The 22,015-nt window shown below is 37.6% G+C and overlaps 1 protein-coding gene across 4 annotated transcripts in view; it reads left to right on the forward strand.

Annotated features, from left to right (window-relative positions):
- Positions 1-22,015, forward strand: part of LOC130907928 (kinesin-like protein KIF13B) — a 129,488-nt gene that overhangs the window by 26,983 nt on the left and 80,490 nt on the right. For all 4 annotated transcript variants that reach the window (XM_057823465.1, XM_057823464.1, XM_057823468.1 and 1 more), the window contains 7 exons: positions 10,590-10,602; positions 10,703-10,763; positions 11,153-11,245; positions 16,232-16,412; positions 18,455-18,542; positions 20,716-20,850; positions 20,990-21,102. In XM_057823465.1, the coding sequence (XP_057679448.1) occupies positions 10,590-10,602; positions 10,703-10,763; positions 11,153-11,245; positions 16,232-16,412; positions 18,455-18,542; positions 20,716-20,850; positions 20,990-21,102 (684 nt within the window). The remainder of the gene's footprint in view (positions 1-10,589; positions 10,603-10,702; positions 10,764-11,152; positions 11,246-16,231; positions 16,413-18,454; positions 18,543-20,715; positions 20,851-20,989; positions 21,103-22,015) is intronic.

Here is a 22,015-nt window from a genome sequence, read left to right on the forward strand (position 1 = left end):
CCCCTAATTTGGACAAATTTCAAAATTGTCCTATTTGCATGTGTGCTACATTATTGGAAAGCTTAAGCTTAATTTTGAACAGGAGGGCATGGTTGGGAAAAAAAAAAAAAAGAATAAAGAATTAAACAGCAAAACCCTATATGGAGGTGAGCGCACGCGAGAGCAGATTTACAGACACCATGACTTTAACGAGATATTATCTCATACACACCCTGTTTTGATCCAAAATCTCCATGTAGCATGTATCATTGAGTGTCAAGACATAGCTGTGAATGGCCACAACTGGATTTTTGGGGGATTTTATGGGTGAAACATGGTAATATAACAAGGGTCGCGATGCAGAAATTGCAGACATCAAAGAGTGGTTGAGATGTTGTTTTTTCATATATTTACCCTGTTAAACGTTTTTTTCAAATTTTCTTTGTTTGGATTGATTATTTATCATCTAACATATCGGAGAAAATGCGACAGTCACAAAAAAATACAATTAAGCTATAGTTATGAGGTATATATCCATGACTTTTTTTTACAGACGCCTTTTTTTTTCATTGTGACGTCATTTTTTTTTTTTTTCCCCCAATGAAATATTTGACATCAATTAATGATTCTAAGCTAAAAACGACAGACATTTTGAATAATAAATATAATTAATTACCTTCGTTTTATGGCTGGGTTGAAACAAAAGCGGTTGCGCGACGTCTGTAAACGGGTTTTTTTAGGGTAAAACGGACAAATTAAAAATAGTTCGGGGGCTTATTGCGTCATGAATCTGCTATGGCAGCATGAAGACATATTGTTCTATCAAACACAACAGTTGTTTTGGCTTAAAATACAGCAGTTTATTTTGAAGAGTATATATATAGTATTATAAATATAGCAAGTGCCTGTATGATATTCTGACGGTATGATTACCTTAAGCCAAAATATCACTGTTTCACGGTATTACGGTATTGCAATTACAGCTCTAAAATGTGTTTCCTTGAAATATCTGGGTTTGGGAAAAAAAATTGAACAGGATTTCGTATTTTTGAAAACATATTAGCAAATTGGAGCATGAATATAACGTTAAAAAAATATTCTGAATTTTAAAAAATGCAGTCCTTTAGGTGAGCCTAAACCCACAGCTCAACATTATTACCATCAGAACAAAAATAATTGAACTATTTTCAATAAAAAGCGTGTGTGTATGACTCGTATCATGTTTACATTATAAACACACTCTCTCAACACTCTAGCAGCTGGTGGGAAACGTTCATGACAGTGTTTACTAACCTTTATTTTGAATAAATGCCACCCTCTGCAAACATGTTTTACATGTCGGCCCTCATCCTCGAAGCTGCGGCCTTCTGTAAATTTTCTGTAGCTGAAGTATTCCCATACCAGCTATTTCGTTTTCTTCGAAGGGGGGAAAGTTAAGAAGTTTCACCTCCTCCAGCCATCGTGTAGCACAGCTGACTCACTGACACTGACAACTGGTGAGGGAGGGTTGAGCCTTACAGCTGCAATCGAGGGATGTCTCCATGCATTTTTGGGACATAAAAAATAGCTAATACCTTAGGGACAGTATGATTTTGAAACCTTGACATTTTTATACCACGGTATACCTTGAAACCGGTAATTGGCACATGTCTATTATAAACCACCCATGTTTTTTTTCTGTTTTTCTTACACCTATTTGGCTAAATATGATATTGATGCGATAATGAACAAAAATGACCCACAAGTTTTCAAATTAAGCGCTGATATCTAGTTGTTTTCTATGGTTTTCATGATATTATCTGTTTGCTGCAATATCATATTATGATGCATTGGAGACAAATATGTATGTGCTGTAGACTTAGACTTTTTCATTAGTATGAGAATAATGACATCATTTGTCAAAATGCCTAATCTTGCTTCACCACAATTCATAAATGCTCTGCCCAACTCAAGTGAGGAAACTTTCTTAACACTAAAGAAGTTCTTATTTCTCTCTACGCTGGCAGCACAGCATGTACAGTACAGGCTGTAACCAGCTTGTCTGGTGAGCAGCCAACTTTGCATTAGAAAGCACATATCCCCTACCTTCACCTTCTTCCTGGGTCATGCCTCTCTTTGCAAAGGGTGTGCCGTTTACTGCCCAGTCTTGTTTGAAAAGAATGGGGAAAATACCCAACGACATTCCGTACTCAGAATTGAACACAATTTTCACCAATTTAATTGTATTTTTCCTCTGGAAGTTGGCAGAATGCAAATTTAGTTGACAGTCTTCACGAACAATAGACTATAGATGGAGAGAATGAAGCTCTTAATAATCATTAGTGAAGGATTATTTCTCGAGTAATCTCATTGGGACCACTAGTGTTTGCCGACAAATTGATTTTAAATAGCGGTCCTCTTTTCTGTTGTATTGTTTTTTCCATCCTATGTACCGTTGTGCGAAATTAGTTCTAATAGAACTGTGCTGTTAAAAAAATCTCCATTGCAAAACAAAATAATGGGTGGTTTTGTTGTATGCAGCAATTTATACTGCATTATTGTAAGGACCTTTTCTGCTGCTGTGTTTACATTTAACTACAACCAGCAGAGCGGATTAATGGTTAGCACGTTTGCCTCTTGGTCAGATGTTTTAGTCCGGAATCTCTAACGTTAAGATGTTCTGATGATTGCAAGGTTTTCGCCGAATACACTTTGACAAATGTGTACTCCGAACAAGATTTGTTATGAAATGTGTCTTTTGAAATTGTTGTCTATTTATTAAGCTCCATTTGCGAGGTCAAAGGTCAATGACGTTGGAAGAGAGGGGCTGCATCGCAGAGTTCTTGTTCTACCCAAAGGTGGCAGGAATGTGCACAATCATGCATAATAAGTGTCCTTCACTGAACTATTTTTCCCAAAGTGTAGAACTGTTTAAAATATATTAGAATTTAATGATCTGTGATTGAAAAAAATATATATATTGCCGTGTCCTGTATAGAGCATACCAAAGCAAACTCTATTAGGCTGTGCAGATATACTTAATGCCGTTCCCAGTGAGTCTGCTCAGTTGTATACTAGCAGTCTGGCCCGGAGTTGCTTGGGTTTGTGTAACGTACAACCGAAACAAATATAAAACATACTTTACTTAAATATGCAGCTTTAATTAAGTAATAGTACTAGGACACCATAAAAGTGTTAATACGCAACCACTTTTCCATATCTGTGCACTGTATGAATATCCATCTGAAATGAATCCCTTAGTAGTATACTGGAAAATTGTACATTTTCAAAAAAAGGAGTACTCAAAGCCACAAAGTATCATCAGAGCACATTAAAATTTGTCCATGAAACCGTAAAGGTAGAAAGCAAACTACAACATCGCAATTGCAACTGTGCTGTTGCCTCCATAATCAATGATTTTCTATGCTAATTTTTTGAGTGTTGAATTAATTCCCTCACTAAATGGAGGCCTAAAAAGGTCAAACCCGTCTAAGAACACTCCCAGACACCGTACAGTACAACTGTGTAAAATTTCGTCAAAATCCGCCCAGCCGTATCGGCATCCATAAAACATGCACACACAGACAGCCACAAAGACGAACTTGCCTTTATAGAGATTAAGATTCCCTGTCAAAAGTTTCCAACAACTATATAACAGGCAGCCTACAAATACATTAGTCAAGTAGATGTTCCAATGGTTAGGTTAGATCAGTGCTTCTCCATTATTTTCTGTTACGCCCCCCCAGGAAGACGTAAACATTTCGCACCCCCCCAACTCTCTGCCGCCACTGTAAATAGTATCATTGTCTATAAAAATATTATAAGTACACCTATGCATAATAGTGTCTTTTTTAATATGAAAGAAAAAAAAAAGAAATATAGATCAACTTACAATAAAGTGTAACTTTATTAACATTGTTTTGTTTGTAACAGAAAAGACAAAGTGCATCAATTTGCCTGAATTAAAAAAAAAAAAAAGTCACATCTAAACTGTAAAAATATACTCAAGGTACAGTTTTTTACCATTTGATACTGAAAAATACAATCAATAAATATTAATACATTCAAATTGCTTAGCAAAATTAGAGTATAATATGCCAAACATTTTACTGGAAAAAACAAAAATTATTATTAGAACAAAAACGACAGTGTCATTGGACAGAGGGGACAGTTTTATTTTTGCTGCAGACTAATTTGAACTGAGCAACTTGTTATGCCACCTTATATGATGTTAACGGTGCTCGCTGTTTTATTGATGTAACACTGACAAAGCGGGACAATTGTTGGCAATATTCGCTGACAAAGCGGGACAATTGTTGGCAATATACGGCACATTTTCACTAAAAACAAATCAAGCAGTTTATCAATGTGAAAAATTCCTTTAAGGCTAGGTTCATACCGCAGGTCTTAATGCACAATTCCGATTTTGTTGTTGTTGTTGTCATATCTGCTTTTGTCCATTGAGCCCGATCAAGTATTATGCACGCGCCCCTAATTCGCAGTCAGAGATGCACGGAGCAAACTGACCCGCATGCGCAAGAGCATCAAAACAAATGACTACACATGCTGACTCAACATCATTCTAGGGTGATCATATTTTGATTTCCAAAAAGAGGATACAAATAACAGATAATTAATCCCCGTTTAGTCTAATATTCAGAGTTTATTTGGATTGGTAACTGCATGCACTGTGCGTTCATGACGCCCACACATACAGGCAGTTTGCCCTGACTCTCAGCTGTGTAAGCAATCTTGAAATATTTCTCATTTGGAGCACAGAAAGAAAACCGAGCATTCTTAGCCTTATTATCTTCCCCGCCATTTTATTTTATTTTTATGACAATGGTCAAGCCCGCCTCTTCCCTAAAAGCCACGTTTAAGCTAGGCGCTAAAGCTAATGCACAGCTCCATCGCTGCGGTCCTCTTAATTGATTTGGCTCTCTGCTGCCTGCTGCAAACAATTTTAGACAAAGTAAACAGACTGGTCTTTCCTCGTCTCCCTCTGTATTAAAAGTCAAAGCCAAACGCTACATACGCTTCGTTGTATTTCCTCATCTTACCTCTTTACATCTCCAGTGCTCTTTGCTTTGTGCTCTTGTCTGATTAAAAAATACTGTGAAAACTGAAAATAAGAGCACCACTGCCACCCACTGAGTGAATGTGCAATTACACTTTATTCTAGTACGGCAAAAAAGTATGTTCCCCCGAGGTCTCATGCTCCACCCCCGGAATCGCTCTGCACCCCACTATTTGAGAAGTTCATTTCATCATTTGGTAAAAAGCCCGTAATAGATATTACGAAATCCCATTTAGTTGTATTAGAGATGCTCCTTGCTTATGTAGTCATGCTATGCATTTTTTGTGTGTCAGTCTGTCTCTTCTGCCCTGACATGCTTCATGTCAGCTGCGTGTTCTTCGCTTTAGGTATGACACCAACCGGTTTTACCAGCTGTCTTAACCCAGATACAAATTTTCACTGTCTTTTAGAAAAAGAAGCACAAGATTTTAACCAAAAGCAATGAAGGGATCGAAATGGGATCTACTGTCATTTGTCATTTTTTAAAAAGCAAAATATGTGTCTAGCAACTAGACTCCAGCAGATGGTGTTGAGCAAGCAAGTCACTGACTAGCCACTTAGCTGAGGCTTTTGCTTTGTCAGCTTGCTGTATGACAGCTTGAGCCTGAGGGGATGTTAATATGTTACAGTCCCCTTGGCACCCAGAGTTAGCCACCAATATAGCAGGTGCTGTCAGACATTCAGGATGGGAGGAATTAATGAAGCCTTGTTACTGTTTTCATAACTTGGGAGTCCAACTCATGGCTGTGACTGTGAATTTGAATTCTGAAATTCTTTTTTTTTTTTTTTTTTTTAAACTGGATGTGCCCTTGAAGTTAGTTTGGAATGTTTATCATCCCTTGAGGAAGTGCACTGGATATGAAACGGTAATTGTTTCTCTTATCTCTGTTTGCTCCTGATAACAACTTTGGTTTGAAAGATGTTTAAAAATCTGTTTATTTTATCGTAATTCTTTCATATGCCAATTCAGAAGCTGCTGTGCATCTTAAGTATGTTTTCATCGTACAGGGTGGCCCTGGAATATCCTGTTAGTGTTTTGTGGGTTAGTTGAGTTGATGATAAGGTTGCACTGGTTTGCTGTTGGTTGGTTACCCTTACCTTCTTCCTCCCTGCCATTTAATGACTCCTTGGAGCTTGGATCCACTGGCAGTTATCTTAGGAATGTCCTTGCCAGCCCATGAGAGGACGGGGCTTAATGTTGCTCTTTCATAGGCCAGTAAATCTTGCACAGAGAGGCCTTGTTTCAGCCAATGGGTGACCATGACTACTTCAGCAGTCTTTTTCCAAACCCTTAATTTGATATGTCTGCCTGCCCCCCTACTGCCCCCTGTTGTGTACTCAGAATGTGTCTTATGTACACCACTCCCTGGCCAATTTATATGTTGCTCATCCTCATTTGACTAGAATCAGAATTGGAATCTATGCGATTTGAAATGATTATATTATTATGATTGCCATGACGGTTGTTTTAAAATTTCAATGGCTTTTAACAAAGCTTTTTTTTTCCAACGAAAATTTACCACACAGCAGTGTTAATCGATTAATAACATTAACTCACATTCCATTACTGCACGCTAGCATTTGATGTCCCACTTGATTGGGTACAACAATTCATACTTAAAATTAGAGTTGTCCGATAATGACTTTTTGACCACTAACCGGATCCCAAGATTGTACAACTCCAAATATTCGATACCGATAAATGCAGTCATGATCTTAACGTATTCATAATTTTTAATCTATAAACATCATAACTGCTGCGCCAAGTTGTGACCAGCCCTTGTACAAAGGCAGCAGGCTTCTACATTCACTTTGAAGGCAACATGCATATTGGCCTAAAACCGATAATTAAAAACCGATGTCAATATTATCAGACGTCATTTTGCTTTTATCGACAGATGTATATTGGACAACTCTACTTTAAATACAAGCAACTTTTATATATCACTAAATGCGTTTTTGAAATAAAACAATTTTTTTCCCATGGCAATTCAAAAAACATATCTATTGATGTTTAAAAAATATCATGCACTGTAATCCCTCGTTTTTCAAAAAGCCGCAAAGTAGAGGCAGAGCTTATTTACATCTTTTTTTTTTTTTTTGTAATTACTATATAATTTGTGTGTGTGTGTGTTCAATGTATTTATTCAGATTTAACAGCATTGGAAACATATACATACTGTATAAGACATGGTTTTCCCCTTTTTCCCCCAAAGTATAATTTAAAATAAACAACCCAAAATCAAATAAAAATAACATTATATGTTATGTATATTTTTATACATGTTTTTTATGCACTAAGTGTAATAATTACGATATAAATGAGATATACTGTCTATAAAAGAAAACAATGATTTGTACACGTATACATGCATACGTATAGCTTAACATTTTTAAGTAAAATACTGTATTGACAGTGGTATAAAAAAGTATCTGAACCTTTTGGAATTTCTCACATTTTTTTTCATAAAATCACCATTACCTGATCTTTTTCAAAATCACACAGATGAAAAAAACAGTGTCTGCTTTAAGTAAAACCACCCAAACATTTATAGGTTTTCGTATTTTAATAAGGATAGAATGCAAACAATGACAGAAGTGGGGAAAAAATAGTAAGTGAACCATCACATTTAATATTTTGTGGCCACCCTTTTGACAGCAATAACGTCAACCAGAAGCTTCCTGTAGCTGCAGATCAGTCTGGCACATCGATCAGTACTAATCTTGGCCCATTCTTCGCCACAAAACTGCTGTAGTTGAGTCAGATTCCTGGGATGTCAGGCATGAATCGCTGTCTTTAGGTCATGCCTCTTTTTAGCTTCAACTGTCTGACAGACGGTCTCAGGTTATCCTGCAAAACATCCTGATAGACTTTTGAATTCATTCTTCCATTAAGGATTACAAGTTGTCCAGGCTCCGAGGTAGCAAAACAGCCCAAACAATTCAACTTGGGTTTCTTCAGTCCACAAAATATTTTGTCAAAATGTCTGTCTTTAGCAGACACTCTAGGGTTCTTTTTTACGTCTCTGACTATTTTGCGCTGAACTCTTGCCGTTATCTATGGTGGACGGCCACTCCTTGGGAGAGAAGCAACAGTGCTAAACTCTCCATTTGTACACAACTTCTCTAACTGTCGATTGATGAACATCCAGACTTCTAGAGATTGTTTTGTATCCTTTCCAAGCTTTATATAAATCAACAATCCTTGATCGTAGGTCTTCAGACAGCGTTTTTGACCGAGCCATGATGCACATCGGACAATGCTTATCATCAAGACATTTCTTACCAGGTGTGTGTTTTATCGTGGGCAAGGCAGCTTTAAACCACTCATTAGTGATTGGGCGCACACCTGACTCAAAATGTTTGGTAAAAATTGGTTTCAATTGCTCTTTAAGGCAGAGGGTGACACAAAGGGGGCGGGGGCACAAAATATTAAATGTGATGTTCACTTACTTTTTTTACCCCTTCTGTCATTGTTTGCATGCTATCCTCATTAAAATATGAAAACCTGTAAATGTTTGGGTGGTTTTAGTTACAGCAGAAACTGTTTTTATCTGTTTGATTTTGACAAAGATCAGATAAAATTTAATGGGGATTTTATGCAGAAATGTTAGAAATTCCAAAAGGTTCAGATACTTTTTCATAGCACTGTATTTATTTATTTAATTGAAAGAAATCTGTGATGGACTGAGGCCGCGAAGTTTGAAGCGCAAAGTAGTGAGGGATCACTGTATACAATTATAGCAATAGCTGTCTGAATGAAAATGCATATACCTGTCATTTTACATGTACCCTTGTCATTATTTACCATGAACTGTATTTGATCTTTTTTCATACTGTATACAGTGCCTTGCAAAAGTATTCGGTCCCCTTGAACCTTGCAACCTTTCGCCACATTTCAGGCTTCAAACATAAAGATATAAAATTTTAATTTTTTGTCAAGAACCAACAACAAGTGGGACACAATCGTGAAGTGGAACAAAATTTATTGGATAATCTAAACTTTTTTAACAAATAAAAAACTGAAAAGTGGGGCGTGCAATATTATTCGGCCCCCTTGCGTTAATACTTTGTAGCGCCACCTTTTGCTCCAATTACAGCTGCAAGTCGCTTGGGGTGTGTTTCTATCAGTTTTGCACATCGAGAGACTGACATTCTTGCCCATTCTTCCTTGCAAAACAGCTCGAGCTCAGTGAGGTTGGATGGAGAGTGTTTGTGAACAGCAGTCTTCAGCTCTTTCCACAGATTCTCGATTGGATTCAGGTCTGGACTTTGACTTGGCCATTCTAACAACTGGATACGTTTATTTTTTAACCATTCCATTATAGATTTGGCTTTATGTTTTGGATCATTGTCCTGTTGGAAGATAAATCTCCGTCCCAGTCTCAGGTCTTGTGCAGATACCAACAGGTTTTCTTCCAGAATGTGCCTGTATTTGGCTGCATCCATCTTCCCGTCAATTTTAACCATCTTCCCTGTCCCTGCTGAAGAAAAGCAGGCCCAAACCATGATGCTGCCACCACCATGTTTGACAGTGGGGATGGTGTGTTCAGGGTGATGAGCTGTGTTGCTTTTACGCCAAACATATCGTTTTGCATTGTGGCCAAAATGTTCAATTTTGGTTTCATCTGACCAGAGCACCTTCTTCCACATGTTTGGTGTGTCTCCCAGGTGGCTTGTGGCAAACTTTAAACGAGACTTTTTATGGATATCTTTGAGAAATGGCTTTCTTCTTGCCACTCTTCCATAAAGGCCAGATTTGTGCAGTGTACGACTGATTGTTGTCCTATGGACAGACTCTCCCACCTCAGCTGTAGATCTCTGCAGTTCATCCAGAGTGATCATGGGCCTCTTGGCTGCATCTCTGATCAGTTTTCTCCTTGTTTGAGAAGAAAGTTTGGAAGGACGGCCGGGTCTTGGTAGATTTGCAGTGATCTGATGCTCCTTCCATTTCAATATGATGGCTTGCACAGTGCTCCTTGAGATGTTTAAAGCTTGGGAAATCTTTTTGTATCCAAATCCGGCTTTAAACTTCTCCACAACAGTATCTCGGACCTGCCTGGTGTGTTCTTTGGTTTTCATTATGCTCTCTGCACTTTAAACAGAACCCTGAGACTATCACAGAGCAGGTGCATTTATACGGAGACTTGATTACACATAGGTGGATTCTATTTATCATTATCGGTCATTTAGGACAACATTGGATCATTCAGAGATCCTCACTGAACTTCTGGAGTGAGTTTGCTGCACTGAAAGTAAAGGGGCCGAATAATATTGCACGCCCCACTTTTCAGTTTTTTATTTGTTCAAAAAGTTTAAATTATCCAATAAATGTTGTTCCACTTCACGATTGTGTCCCACTTGTTGTTGATTCTTGACAAAAAAATTAAATTTCATATCTTTATGTTTGAAGCCTGAAATGTGGCGAAAGGTTGCAAGATTCAAGGGGGCCCAATACTTTTGCAAGGCACTGTATATTGAATTTAGCTGGACCTCAATTCAATTCATTCAAACTATAGCACTAATCTTTTCAATCTCTTCTCTTTTCAATCAGTAATCAGCCAAAGGTTAGTATCCAATCAAAATATCTCGCATCCCTTTTGTTTTCAAAACACTACGTAGATCTGGAATATTAATGCCTTCCATGTCATCTTGTTGTTTCTTCAGGTTTTTGCTTATGATCACTGTTTCTGGTCCATGGATGAAACCCAGAAAGACAAGTTTGCAGGTTTGCTTTTTAGCAGTCTCTGTTCTGTTTTTAGCTTTTGTGCCTGGTGACTCATTTCTTATACTTATCTCATCACAGAATGTTGGCTGAGCTCTGAACTATTTATGGAGTAAGGGAAAGAAATGGACTGTTTTGCAACTAGGATGCAGTCACGCGTTAACTTAAAAACAACAACAAAAAGTAGAAAATGCATCATGTCTATTCTGAGCCATCTTTCTACAATAGGGTGACAATAATTCAGCGACACTCTCAGGGAAAAACAATTGCAAAACAATCTTTGTTCATGCCCTGCTTGTTGCCTTTGAAATGAACTTGAATTTGCCGTTTGTATTATGGAGATGACACTTTGCAGCAGTTTTCCATGTTGTGTGTTTCCTTATTGCTTATAGGTCAAGAAGTAGTGTTTCAGTGCCTTGGGGAGAGTTTGCTGGACAATGCCTTCATGGGTTACAATGCCTGCATCTTTGCTTATGGGCAAACAGGTAGGTACAGTTTTATGCCATGAGCAAAATGCTGTGATTCAACATTGCAAATAATTCGGAGAATCCGGAGGAATTTATACGACAAAAGGGCTCAATATAGATGGAAATTATCACCTCGTAATATGTCAAAGCATTTCTGCATTTCTTTGATTACTTACAACCCCAAATCCAGTGAAGTCGGGCGGTTGTGATAACATTAACATTTTGTTAACACATGGGTGCGAACCCCCTGTCACCCGACGATATGATACAATTTGCGATACACGGCTCACGATAGCAATGATGTCACAATATGGCGATACAACAATTTGAGATACATGGCTCAGGAAATCCTTCAAGGTTATGCGTTTATTCGAAGCCATCCCTCCCACTTCAAATGGACTGGACATCTATGATTGTCAGTGGCAGCCAATGTCAGGCCCTGAGTTAACCTTTTGGGATACAAAGTATCGCGATATATCGCCTTTTTGATATATTGTCACATCCCTAGTAGGGCTGAAAGATATTGTAAAAAAACTGACATTGCGACTTTTTGGAGGTTTGCAATATACAGTATATTGAAATATAAAAACTAGAAGAATATGGATAGATACTTTGGTTGACTTACGTTGACCACATTGTAAGGGGGTTATTTTGTGAACCCTTGTCTCGTGTTAGAAACCAGCCCATATTTTTGCCAGTGAACTAAATTTGATCTGTAAATTGACTTGGCCTGAAAATACTAAATCTTTGCAGTATATTGTTTTCAGGTCAGGACTGACCCGTTTACAAGTTTGGATATGTTAAAAGCAACATATATTTTTGCATACAAAATTTTGAAAACGGGTCAGTCCTGACCCCAACACAGTATTAGGGTTAATGATGAATTGCTATATATTAAAGGCAGAGGTGTTCAGTAACACTTTATATTTACCAAATATACATATATATATATATATTAGAGCCTAGTTCGGGCCTAAAAAATCCAGCCCGACCCGACACGATCCGCTGGTATTGAGGCCCGACCCGGCCCGAGCTCGATCACTTAACTAGATTTGCAGGCCCGTGCCCGAAAAACCCGATTTTTTTTTTTTTTTTTTTTTTTTTTGAGTGACGCGGAAAAAACGCAGCAGCAGCAATTTATTTTCATTTCTTCGAGTTGGCAGAAAAAAAACGCAAGTTTTCTTAATGTTTAAATAATCTACATATTTTTTTGAGAATTATCAAAGCATTCACACAACGAAATAACGCTGGGAAAGTTTGTTAAACATATTTCTGAGTGTGTGGGATATTGTTCTCACATGGACGCGCCTCTCTGACAAGGAAATGAAAATGAGGGCGGCGCCTCGGCCGTGCGCAAACGGTACAGCGGGAGGACAAGAATAAAGAGCGGCCGGCGCCACGGCGTTCGTGCACACACACAAGCAAAAGTGCAATACAGAGAGCCTGCTCTCCATTTGTTTTTTGTTTTTTTGAGTGACGCGGAAAAAAACGCGGCAGCAGCAATTTATTTTCATTTCTTCGAGTTGGCAGAAAAAAACGCAAGTTTTCTTAATGTTTAAATAATCTACATATTTTTTTGAGAATTATCAAAGCATTCACACAACGAAATAACGCTGGGAAAGTTTGTTAAACATATTTCTGAGTGTGTGGGATATTGTTCTCACATGGACGCGCCTCTCTGTCAAGGAGAGGGAACAGGAGAGGGCGGCGCCTCGGCCGTGCGCAAACGGTACAGCGGGAGGACAAGAATAAAAAGCGGCCGGCGCCACGGCGTTCGTGCACACGCACAAGCAGAAGCGCAATACAGAGAGCCTGCTCTCCATTTTTTTTTTTTTTTTTTTTAAATAATTTATTAGTCCGACATGGCGGCCCGACCCGAACTGACCCGAACGTGAATGCTTAAAATGTGGGTTTCGGGCACAAAATCTAACCTCTAATATATATTAGGGCTGTCAAAATTATCGCGTTAACGCGCGATAATTAAGTTTTTAAATTAATCACGTTAAAATATTTGACGCAATTACGCACATGTCCCGCTCAGAAAGTATTCTGCCTTTTGGTAAGTTTTACAGCAAGGCTTTTTTTGCTGTCCAACAGCGAACTCTTGTGGTCGCTTTGCGACATGGTTTATTATTTTCTTGCCAGTTCATTATGGCTGCACGACGTCTCGGGCTGATAATGTTGTGCTTATATGATCCTTGGACAAGATTTGTCCGTAAGTATGGTTGTTGTAAAGAATGTACATATTATGTTAGTAAGCGAAATGTTATATTTTTTGTATGAGACGCTTTTTGTTTATGTTTAGTGAACCTGTATAGCGTGCTAAGCTAACGTTGTTGCTAATGCAATGCTTGTGTACTTTTATTTTGTAGTTTTACGACGGTCTAAAGAGGACAATGATTTGAGGCCATTTTATTAATAAATCAGATGAAAAAGGAAGAGGTCAAATTATTAAGGCGTCGTTCACAAGCTGTCTAGCTTTGGAAAAAGTAGACGCTTCGGAGTGAGGACAGCATAGACAGATTTAAATGACAGTAGAGTGAAATGCCCACTACAGTCCTTATGTACCGTATGTTGAATGTATATATCCATCTTGTGTCTTATCTTTCCATTCCAACAATTTATTTTACAGAATATATATATATAATTTACAGAAAAATATGGCATATTTTATAGATGGTTTGAATTGCGATTAATTGCGATTAATTACGATTAATTAATTTTTAAGCTGTAATTAACTCGATTAAAAATTTTAATCATTTGACAGCCCTAATATATATATATATATATATATATATGTATATATATTATAACTATTGCACTTGCGCACATTGCGATGGTGAGGTTCAAACGATATATTGTGCAGGCCTAATCCCTAGTTAAAATATATGCAAATAGAACGCAACTATTTTCAAATCATGTATAACCTATATTAAATTACAGAAATGAGATAATTCATGTTTAAAAACTGATAAAATTAGAATTAACCCGCTGGAACATGTTCCAAACAGCTGTTGCATGGCCATGTTTACCACTGTATTACATCATCTTTTCTTTTAACAACATTCAATAAACAGATGGGAACTGAGGACAATAATTTTTGAAGCTTTGTAGGTAGAATTCTTTTCGATTCTAGCTTGAGGTACAGCTTTAGACATTCAGCAGTCTGGGGTCTCCGTTGTCGTATTTTACACTTCAAAATGTGCCACATATTTTCAATGGGACACAGGTCTGGACTGCATGCGGGTCAGTCTCTTACCCACACTCTTTTACCATGAAGCCGCGCTGTTGTAACGTGCAGAATGTGCTTTGGCATTATCTTAATTTAATAAACAGGGGCGTTCATGAAAAAGACGTTGGCTTGGATTGCATGATATGTGTCTCCAAAACCTGTATGCATAATTTCAGCGCAAATCGTGCCTTCCCAGATGTGTAAGTTGCACATGCCATTGGTGAGAACATAGCCCCAGTCTATTACAGATGCTGCCTTTTAAACTGAGTGCTGTCAACAACTTAGGTTGTTTTTGTCCTCTTAAATTTGGATGACATGGTGTGCCAGTTTTCCATAACTTAAAATCGTGATTCGTTTGACCACAGTCAGAACAATTTTCCACAGTGCCATAGGCCTGTTCCAGAGAAAACACCTGTGCTTTTGGCTTGTGTTAAGAAATGTCTTCTCCTTTGTACTGTAGAGTTTCATCCAGAAACAGCAGATGGCATGGTGGATTATGTTTACTGGCAATGGGTTCTCAAAGTATTGTTGAGCCCATTCTGTGATTTCCTTTACCACAACATTCCTGTGTGTGGTGCAGTGGCGTTAAAGGGCCCAAAGATCATGGGTATCCAATATGGTTTTTCGGCCTTGCTGCTTATGTGCCATGATTTCTCCAGATTCTCTCAACCTTTTGATTATAACCTTTTATAGACTATAGATGATGAAATCCCTAAATTCCTTATATTTGTATGTTGAGGAACATTTTCCTTAAACTGTTTGACTATTCTCTCACGCACTTGTTCACAAAGAGGTGAAGCTCGCACCATCTTTGCTTGTCAATATTCAATTAAATATAGGTTGAACATGATTTACAAACTGTAATTCTGTATTTATTCATGTCCAACACAACATTCCAGCTTCATTGGAACTGAAGCTGTTCTAGAGCAGAGTTAGACAATACGCCGATCGCGAGTGACATATAAATCTTAAACATGGTGTCAGTCGATCGTGTGGTCATCCAGTAGTTTACCTTTCCTTGCTATTGGATTTTTCTTTTGATTGACACATATGTGAACATATGTAAGCTTTCACGTAGGGACCAATGCCAGAGCCCTTTTAGCATAACCTCAACTTTGAAGGCCTGCCTGCCTTTGATTGACATGTATGAGAGCAAATCAAATCTCGTTTTTCCACAACTCAACGCATGCAAAACATCCAACCTTGTCTGCATTACTTTTTTTCCTTCAAGATTTATATTTGCTCATTTTTGTACTATAATTTCAAACTATGATTTACAAAAAATATATAAGTACATATTAGAAAATTCCCGTAAGCCTTAAGTATAATTTTACTTTTGATTTACTGTATGTTGCTTTTTTCCCCTGTACAGTACATTTCTTAAGTGCATTCCAGTTATATTTAACTTTTAAGTACAATCCGTTTATGATTCATGTTTTAGAACGGTTCATTTTTAAACATTTTAAATCACATTTCATCTGTAGTAGTTTTTTTAATTGAATCATAGTACAGTACACCCACCAAACTGTGATATTTAAACGAGTGTGCCATGCATAATATCAGTTAAAAAATTGTCCTGTGTTTGATGAACACTTTTCTGAATTGGTACTCAGTTTAGAAAGAAACACTGCCATAGTAAATTTACCACCATGAATATAGTGTATAATAAAGTGCTGAAAATACATATAAAGATATTTTGCACATGATAAACGCTTTCTTTGATTGTTGGACTAACTAACACTTTAAATCTGTATGTGACATTTAATGTTCAGGTTCAGGGAAGTCTTACACCATGATGGGCTCAGCAGAGCAGCCTGGTCTGATCCCTCGCCTCTGCAGCTCCCTGTTTTCCAGGACCGTGAAGGAGGTTCGAGAGGGAGAGAGCTTCACTGTTGAAGTCTCCTACATGGAGATTTACAACGAGAAGGTTCGAGACTTGCTCGACCCTAAGGGGTGAGTAAAACTACTGACATGTGTACGGTACATCTTCGTTAGAGCAGCATACAAAATCTTGTCATAAACACAGTTGATTGAATATTCCATATTTCGTTTTAGTACCTACGTATCTGTTTTAGTCATAAACGCAGTTGATTGAATATTCCATATTTCATTTTAGTACCTATCTGTTTTTCAAAATATAATCGTGCCTGAATGTTTCCATATTGTTAAATGAAATGTATTTACTGAACTTTTCAGAAAGTCTATAAAAGTTAAGTAAATTTACTTGCATTCAGTTACGGAACAGATCTACATCCAATCTCTCAATGGGCAAACCTAATCAAAGGTGCTGTCCATTCTTTCTACTGTACAGTGGTATGAATAAGTATCTGAACCTTTTGGAATTTCTTACTTTTTTTGCATAAAATCACCATCAAACGTGATCTGATCTTTGTCAAAATCACATAGATAAAAGCAGTGTCTGCTTGAACTAAAAACACATTTATTTGTTTTCATATTTAAATGAGCATGCAAACAATGACAGAAGGGAGAAAAATAAGTGAACCCTCTGCCAAGGGAGACTTAAGAAACAATTGAAACAATTTTTACCAAACAATTTTTGTCAGGTGTGTGCCCAATCACTGCTGAGTGGTTTAAAACTGCCCCACCCACTATAAAACACACACCTGGTAAGAATTGTCTTGATAAGAAGCATTGTCTGATGTGCATCATGGCTCGGTCAAAAGAGTGGTCTGAAGACGTGCGATCAAGGATTGTTGATTTGTATAAAGCTGGGAAAGGATACAAAACCATCTCTAAAAGTCTGGATGTTCAACATTCGACAGACAGAGAAGTTGTCTACAAATGAAGAAAGTTTGGCACTGTTGCTTCTTTCCCAAGGAGTGGCCGTCCACCAAAGATGACGCCAGGAGTTGAGCGCAGAATACTCAGAGAAAGTGTGTAAGTGTCTGCCAAAGACTTACAGAAATCACTGGCACAGTCCAATATCTCTGTGCACACATCAACTATATGTAAAACTATAACCAAGAATGGTGTTCATGGGAGGACTCCACGCAGGAAGCCACTGTTGTCTAAAAAAAAAACATAGTTGCTCGTTTAATGTTCGCAAAAACGGCACTTGGACACTCCACAGAAGCTTTGGCAAAATATTTTGTGGACTGATGAAACAAAAGTTGAATTGTTTGGGAGTAACACACAATGTCATGTGTGGAGGAAAAATGGAACCGCTCACCAACATCAACACCTCATCCCCATCCCACCCTCATCCCCATCCCACCGTGAAGCATGGTGGAGGGATCATTATAATTTGGGGTTGTTTGCTGCCTCAGGGCCTGGTCGATTTGCAATCATTAATGGAAGAATGAATTCAAAAGTTTTTTAGGATGTTTTGCAGGAAAATCTGAGGCCATCTGTCAGACAGTTGAAGCTAAAAAAAGGATGGATGCTGCAACAAGACAATGATCCAAAACATAGAAGTAAATCAACTTCAGAATAGTTTCAGAAGAACAAAATACACGTTCTGCAGTGGCCAAGACAAAGTAAAGACTTCAACCCCATTGAGATGCTGTGGCATGACCTAAAGACAGCGATTCATGCCTGACATCCCAGGAATCTGACTGAACTACATCAATTTTGTGGAGAAGAATGGGCCAAGATTAGTCCTGATTGATGTGCCAGACTGATCTGCAGCTGCAGGAAGCGCCTGGTTGGAGTTATAGCTGCCAAAGTGGGGCCACAAAATATTAAATGTGATGGTTCACTCACTTATTTTTCCCCTTTCTGTCATTGTTTGCATACTATCCTAATTAAAATATGAAAACCTATAAATGTTGAGGGGGTTTTAGTTAAAGCAGACACTATATTTTCATCTGTGTGATTTTGACAAAGATCAGATCACATTTGATGGTGATTTCGTGGAGAAATGTGAGACATTCCAAAAGGTTCAGATACATTTTCATAACACTGTATATGATAACATTGCTGAAGTGTATTTGGAAAGGAGCATCTTTAATTATTAAAAATCTCTGTGTTTATAGAATCCGGCAAGCCTTGCGGGTGAGGGAGCACAATGTTTTGGGGCCTTATGTTGATGGGCTGTCACGCCTGGCTGTGGCTAGCTACAAGGTAGAGCAATGGTTAGCATTTGTAATATGCTTTTATAATGTGTACCTGTAAGTATGCATACAAAACTGGTTTTCTCTTACATCTGTGCTTCTCAAAGTGTGGTATGCCATCACGATAAATAATAGGATTGTGTAGTATTTTTCCCCGACTGTCATGATCCTACAACATATAGATTAATGATGAAAGAAACACTTGAAGGTCATGAAATGAGATTTTGCGACTCGAGGCATCTACGTACTTCGAATATTAAATAGTGTCTGTATCATATCTGTATGAGTAATAGTTGCTCTGGAGACGCTTCGACTAGATCGATGCCAAATTATGCAGTATTGTTGTATATGAGCATGAGACCCATCTCCAGCAAAGAGCTAGTTTGCTTACAGAGAGAGAAAGAGACAACAAAGCAGTGGCATTGATTGATAATTGATGAAACGTCATTTATTGGAACCTGAAAAACACCATTGGCATTTTTATGCACTGGATGATAGGTCGACTGATAAAATGGCCAACAGTAGTTTTACGATACAGTATCGGGTGATACATCAACATAGTAATTATCGGTTTGGATTAGGGCTGTCAAAATTATTGCGTTAACGGGCGGTAAGTAATTTTTAAAATTAATCACGTTAAAATATTTGACGCAATTAACGCACATGCCTCGCTCAAACAGACTAAAATGACAGTACAGTGTAATGTACGCTTGTTACTTGCTTTTTGGTGCTCCCTCTGCTGGCGCTTGGGTCCAACTGATTTTATGGGTTAGTACCATGAGTGAGCATGGTGTAATTATTGACATCAACAATGGTGAGCTACTAGTTTATTTTTTGATTGAAAATTTTACAAATTTTAATAAAACGAAAACATTAAGAGGGGTTTTAATACAAAATTTCTATAACTTGTACTAACATTTATCTTTTAAGAACTACAAGTCTTTCTATCCATGGATCGCTTTAAGAGAATGTTAATAATGTTAATGCCATCTTGTTAATTTATTGTTATAATAAACAAATACAGTACTCGTGTACCGTATGTTGAATGTATATATCAGTCTTGTGTCTTATCTTTCCATTCCAATCATATTTTACAGAAGAATATGGCATATTTTATAGATAGTTTGAATTGCGATTAATTACGATTTATTAATTTTTAAGCTGTAATTAACTCGATTAAAAGTTGTAATATTTTGACAGCCCTAGTTTAGATACAATATTTATTGAACTTTTATGTATGGAATTTAATTAATACAATTTGTTTTGGCTATATTTTCATAAATTAACATATGTTGATAATGAAACTAATGAGGTCACTGTTGTTCAAATTAGACCCACCACCACCACTTGTCATAAAGTTTGTGGATATTTGTTGTAGTATTTTATGTCGACTCAGTATCTGGGAACCCCGGGTATGTTGCAATCCGGCTCGAAGGACCATTAAAATGTCAAGTTCAAATACAAATCCTTAGGATGACATTTATAAATCTTACACAAAATAAGAACAGAAGGCGCTCAACTTTTTGTGAAACTTGCAAGGAGAACAGGAGGGAACTATACAATGCAATACTAGACTACACAGTACAGTTTCCAAGATCGTTCTGAACCTAAATCTCCCGTAATGTTTCTTTTTATTTGGGTTGTCCCTAGCAACAGATGTGTGTCTTGCCCCACCCCGTGAACTTGTCTATGTGTGTGTATGTAAATGTAATAAGTGCATGTGTATAAAAACAGATTCCACATTTTAGCAACATTATTGTGCAAATCATTTATCATACATCTGCAATTTATTCTGCTTCTTCTTTCTTCTTCAGCATACAGGACAAAACTGGTTGGTACCAGTTTTTTAGAGAAGCTGTTTATTGTTACCTAAATCATTAATTCAACAAGCAAACTAGATATGAAATATACTGGTGATTAACTTGAGCAAATGTTTATTTAACCTAATGATTATCTCAACATTCAGTCTCTGATCCCCCAACTGGAAAAAAATATTAATTTATTTCAATAAACCTCCAAGTTAGGGTTTCTTAAAATTTAGTTTATCCTTGTAATTGTATGATCTCATTTATTTTTCAGGCGATCCTACTACTTATCGTACATCACTAAACTACCATCATAATAATATTGTTTCCCTGAGGCCATGCTGAAAAAGTCATGATTATTCCTGTTACTTCTGACAGGACATTGAATCTCTGATGTCAGAAGGAAACAAATCTCGTACAGTGGCTGCCACAAACATGAATGAAGAGAGCAGCCGATCTCATGCTGTGTTTAACATAATCTTAACTCACACTCTCATGGACCTAAAGTCAGGGGTAAGAAAACAAAACCAACAAATGAGCATGTCAGCACTTCCACCATGTCAGTATTATATTCAAATGCATAAATGGTCGGGGGTATTTTTACATTACTCAATCACTATTTTGTATCCCTCTACTTTTGTGTGTTTACCAGACGAAAGGAGAGAAGGTGAGCAAGCTCAGTCTGGTGGACTTGGCAGGAAGTGAGCGTGCAGCTAAGACCGGGGCAGCTGGTGAGAGACTGAAAGAAGGCAGCAACATCAACAAGTGAGAAACTTGAAATACCAGTGCTAGTGTACATATTGTATACACAGTGGTTAAAATGTGATTTGACAGATGGGGGAGGCCTAAAACTCAGTGTTGCAGCACAATAGGGAAAATTAAGGACAAAATGACAAAAAATTGTATTGGCTTTATTCTCAAAAGAGAAATACAGGCAGGATTAAAAGGAAAATACACATAGCCTTCTAACAAGTGTTGTTAACCCCTTTTTAAAAAAAAAGTAATTAGTTACAAATTACTTCTTCCAAAAAGTAATTCAGTTAGTAACTCGGTTACCTCAACGTAACAGTAATTAGTTACTCGGCAAAGTAAATTATGTTAGTTTTCATTTTCTACATGTTATATTACATGATCCATTTTATAACGTCTTTCACATCAAATATATTTGTAGCATCTACAAGGACAATGCCCACTTGATGATGACGATGCATACTGAACAGGAAAACAGTCCATTATTTTCAATTAATTCTACCCACATGAACGCCATGAACTGTATGTAAAAAGTTTCCTGAGCGTTTAACATGACGATCGCCACGCTAAATGCTAATGCTAGCGATAACGCGAATGCTATTCTAACGCTCCGAGCTACCTAGCATCGCGTTTACAACGGTGTCAGAACCCATTTCACCTCCTCCCCTCTCCCGCTCTGCTCTCCCCTTGTCTCTCAGACATTTTTCGCGCCGTTTAACCAATATAGTAACGCATAGTAGCGCACACCTTTACATCCTCAGTAACGGTAACGGCGTTGCAAAGATGGGAAAATTAATAAGCGACTCATTATAGACAAAAATAACACTTATACTCTAACACCGTTAATAACAACACTGCATCTAACATGACTAACTAACACAAAGAAACGGCAAACTAACAGTATAACACAACGACTTGGTCAAAGACC

Source organism: Corythoichthys intestinalis, chromosome 19 (genome assembly GCF_030265065.1).
Source record: "Corythoichthys intestinalis isolate RoL2023-P3 chromosome 19, ASM3026506v1, whole genome shotgun sequence".
NCBI classification, from domain to species: domain Eukaryota; kingdom Metazoa; phylum Chordata; class Actinopteri; order Syngnathiformes; family Syngnathidae; genus Corythoichthys; species Corythoichthys intestinalis.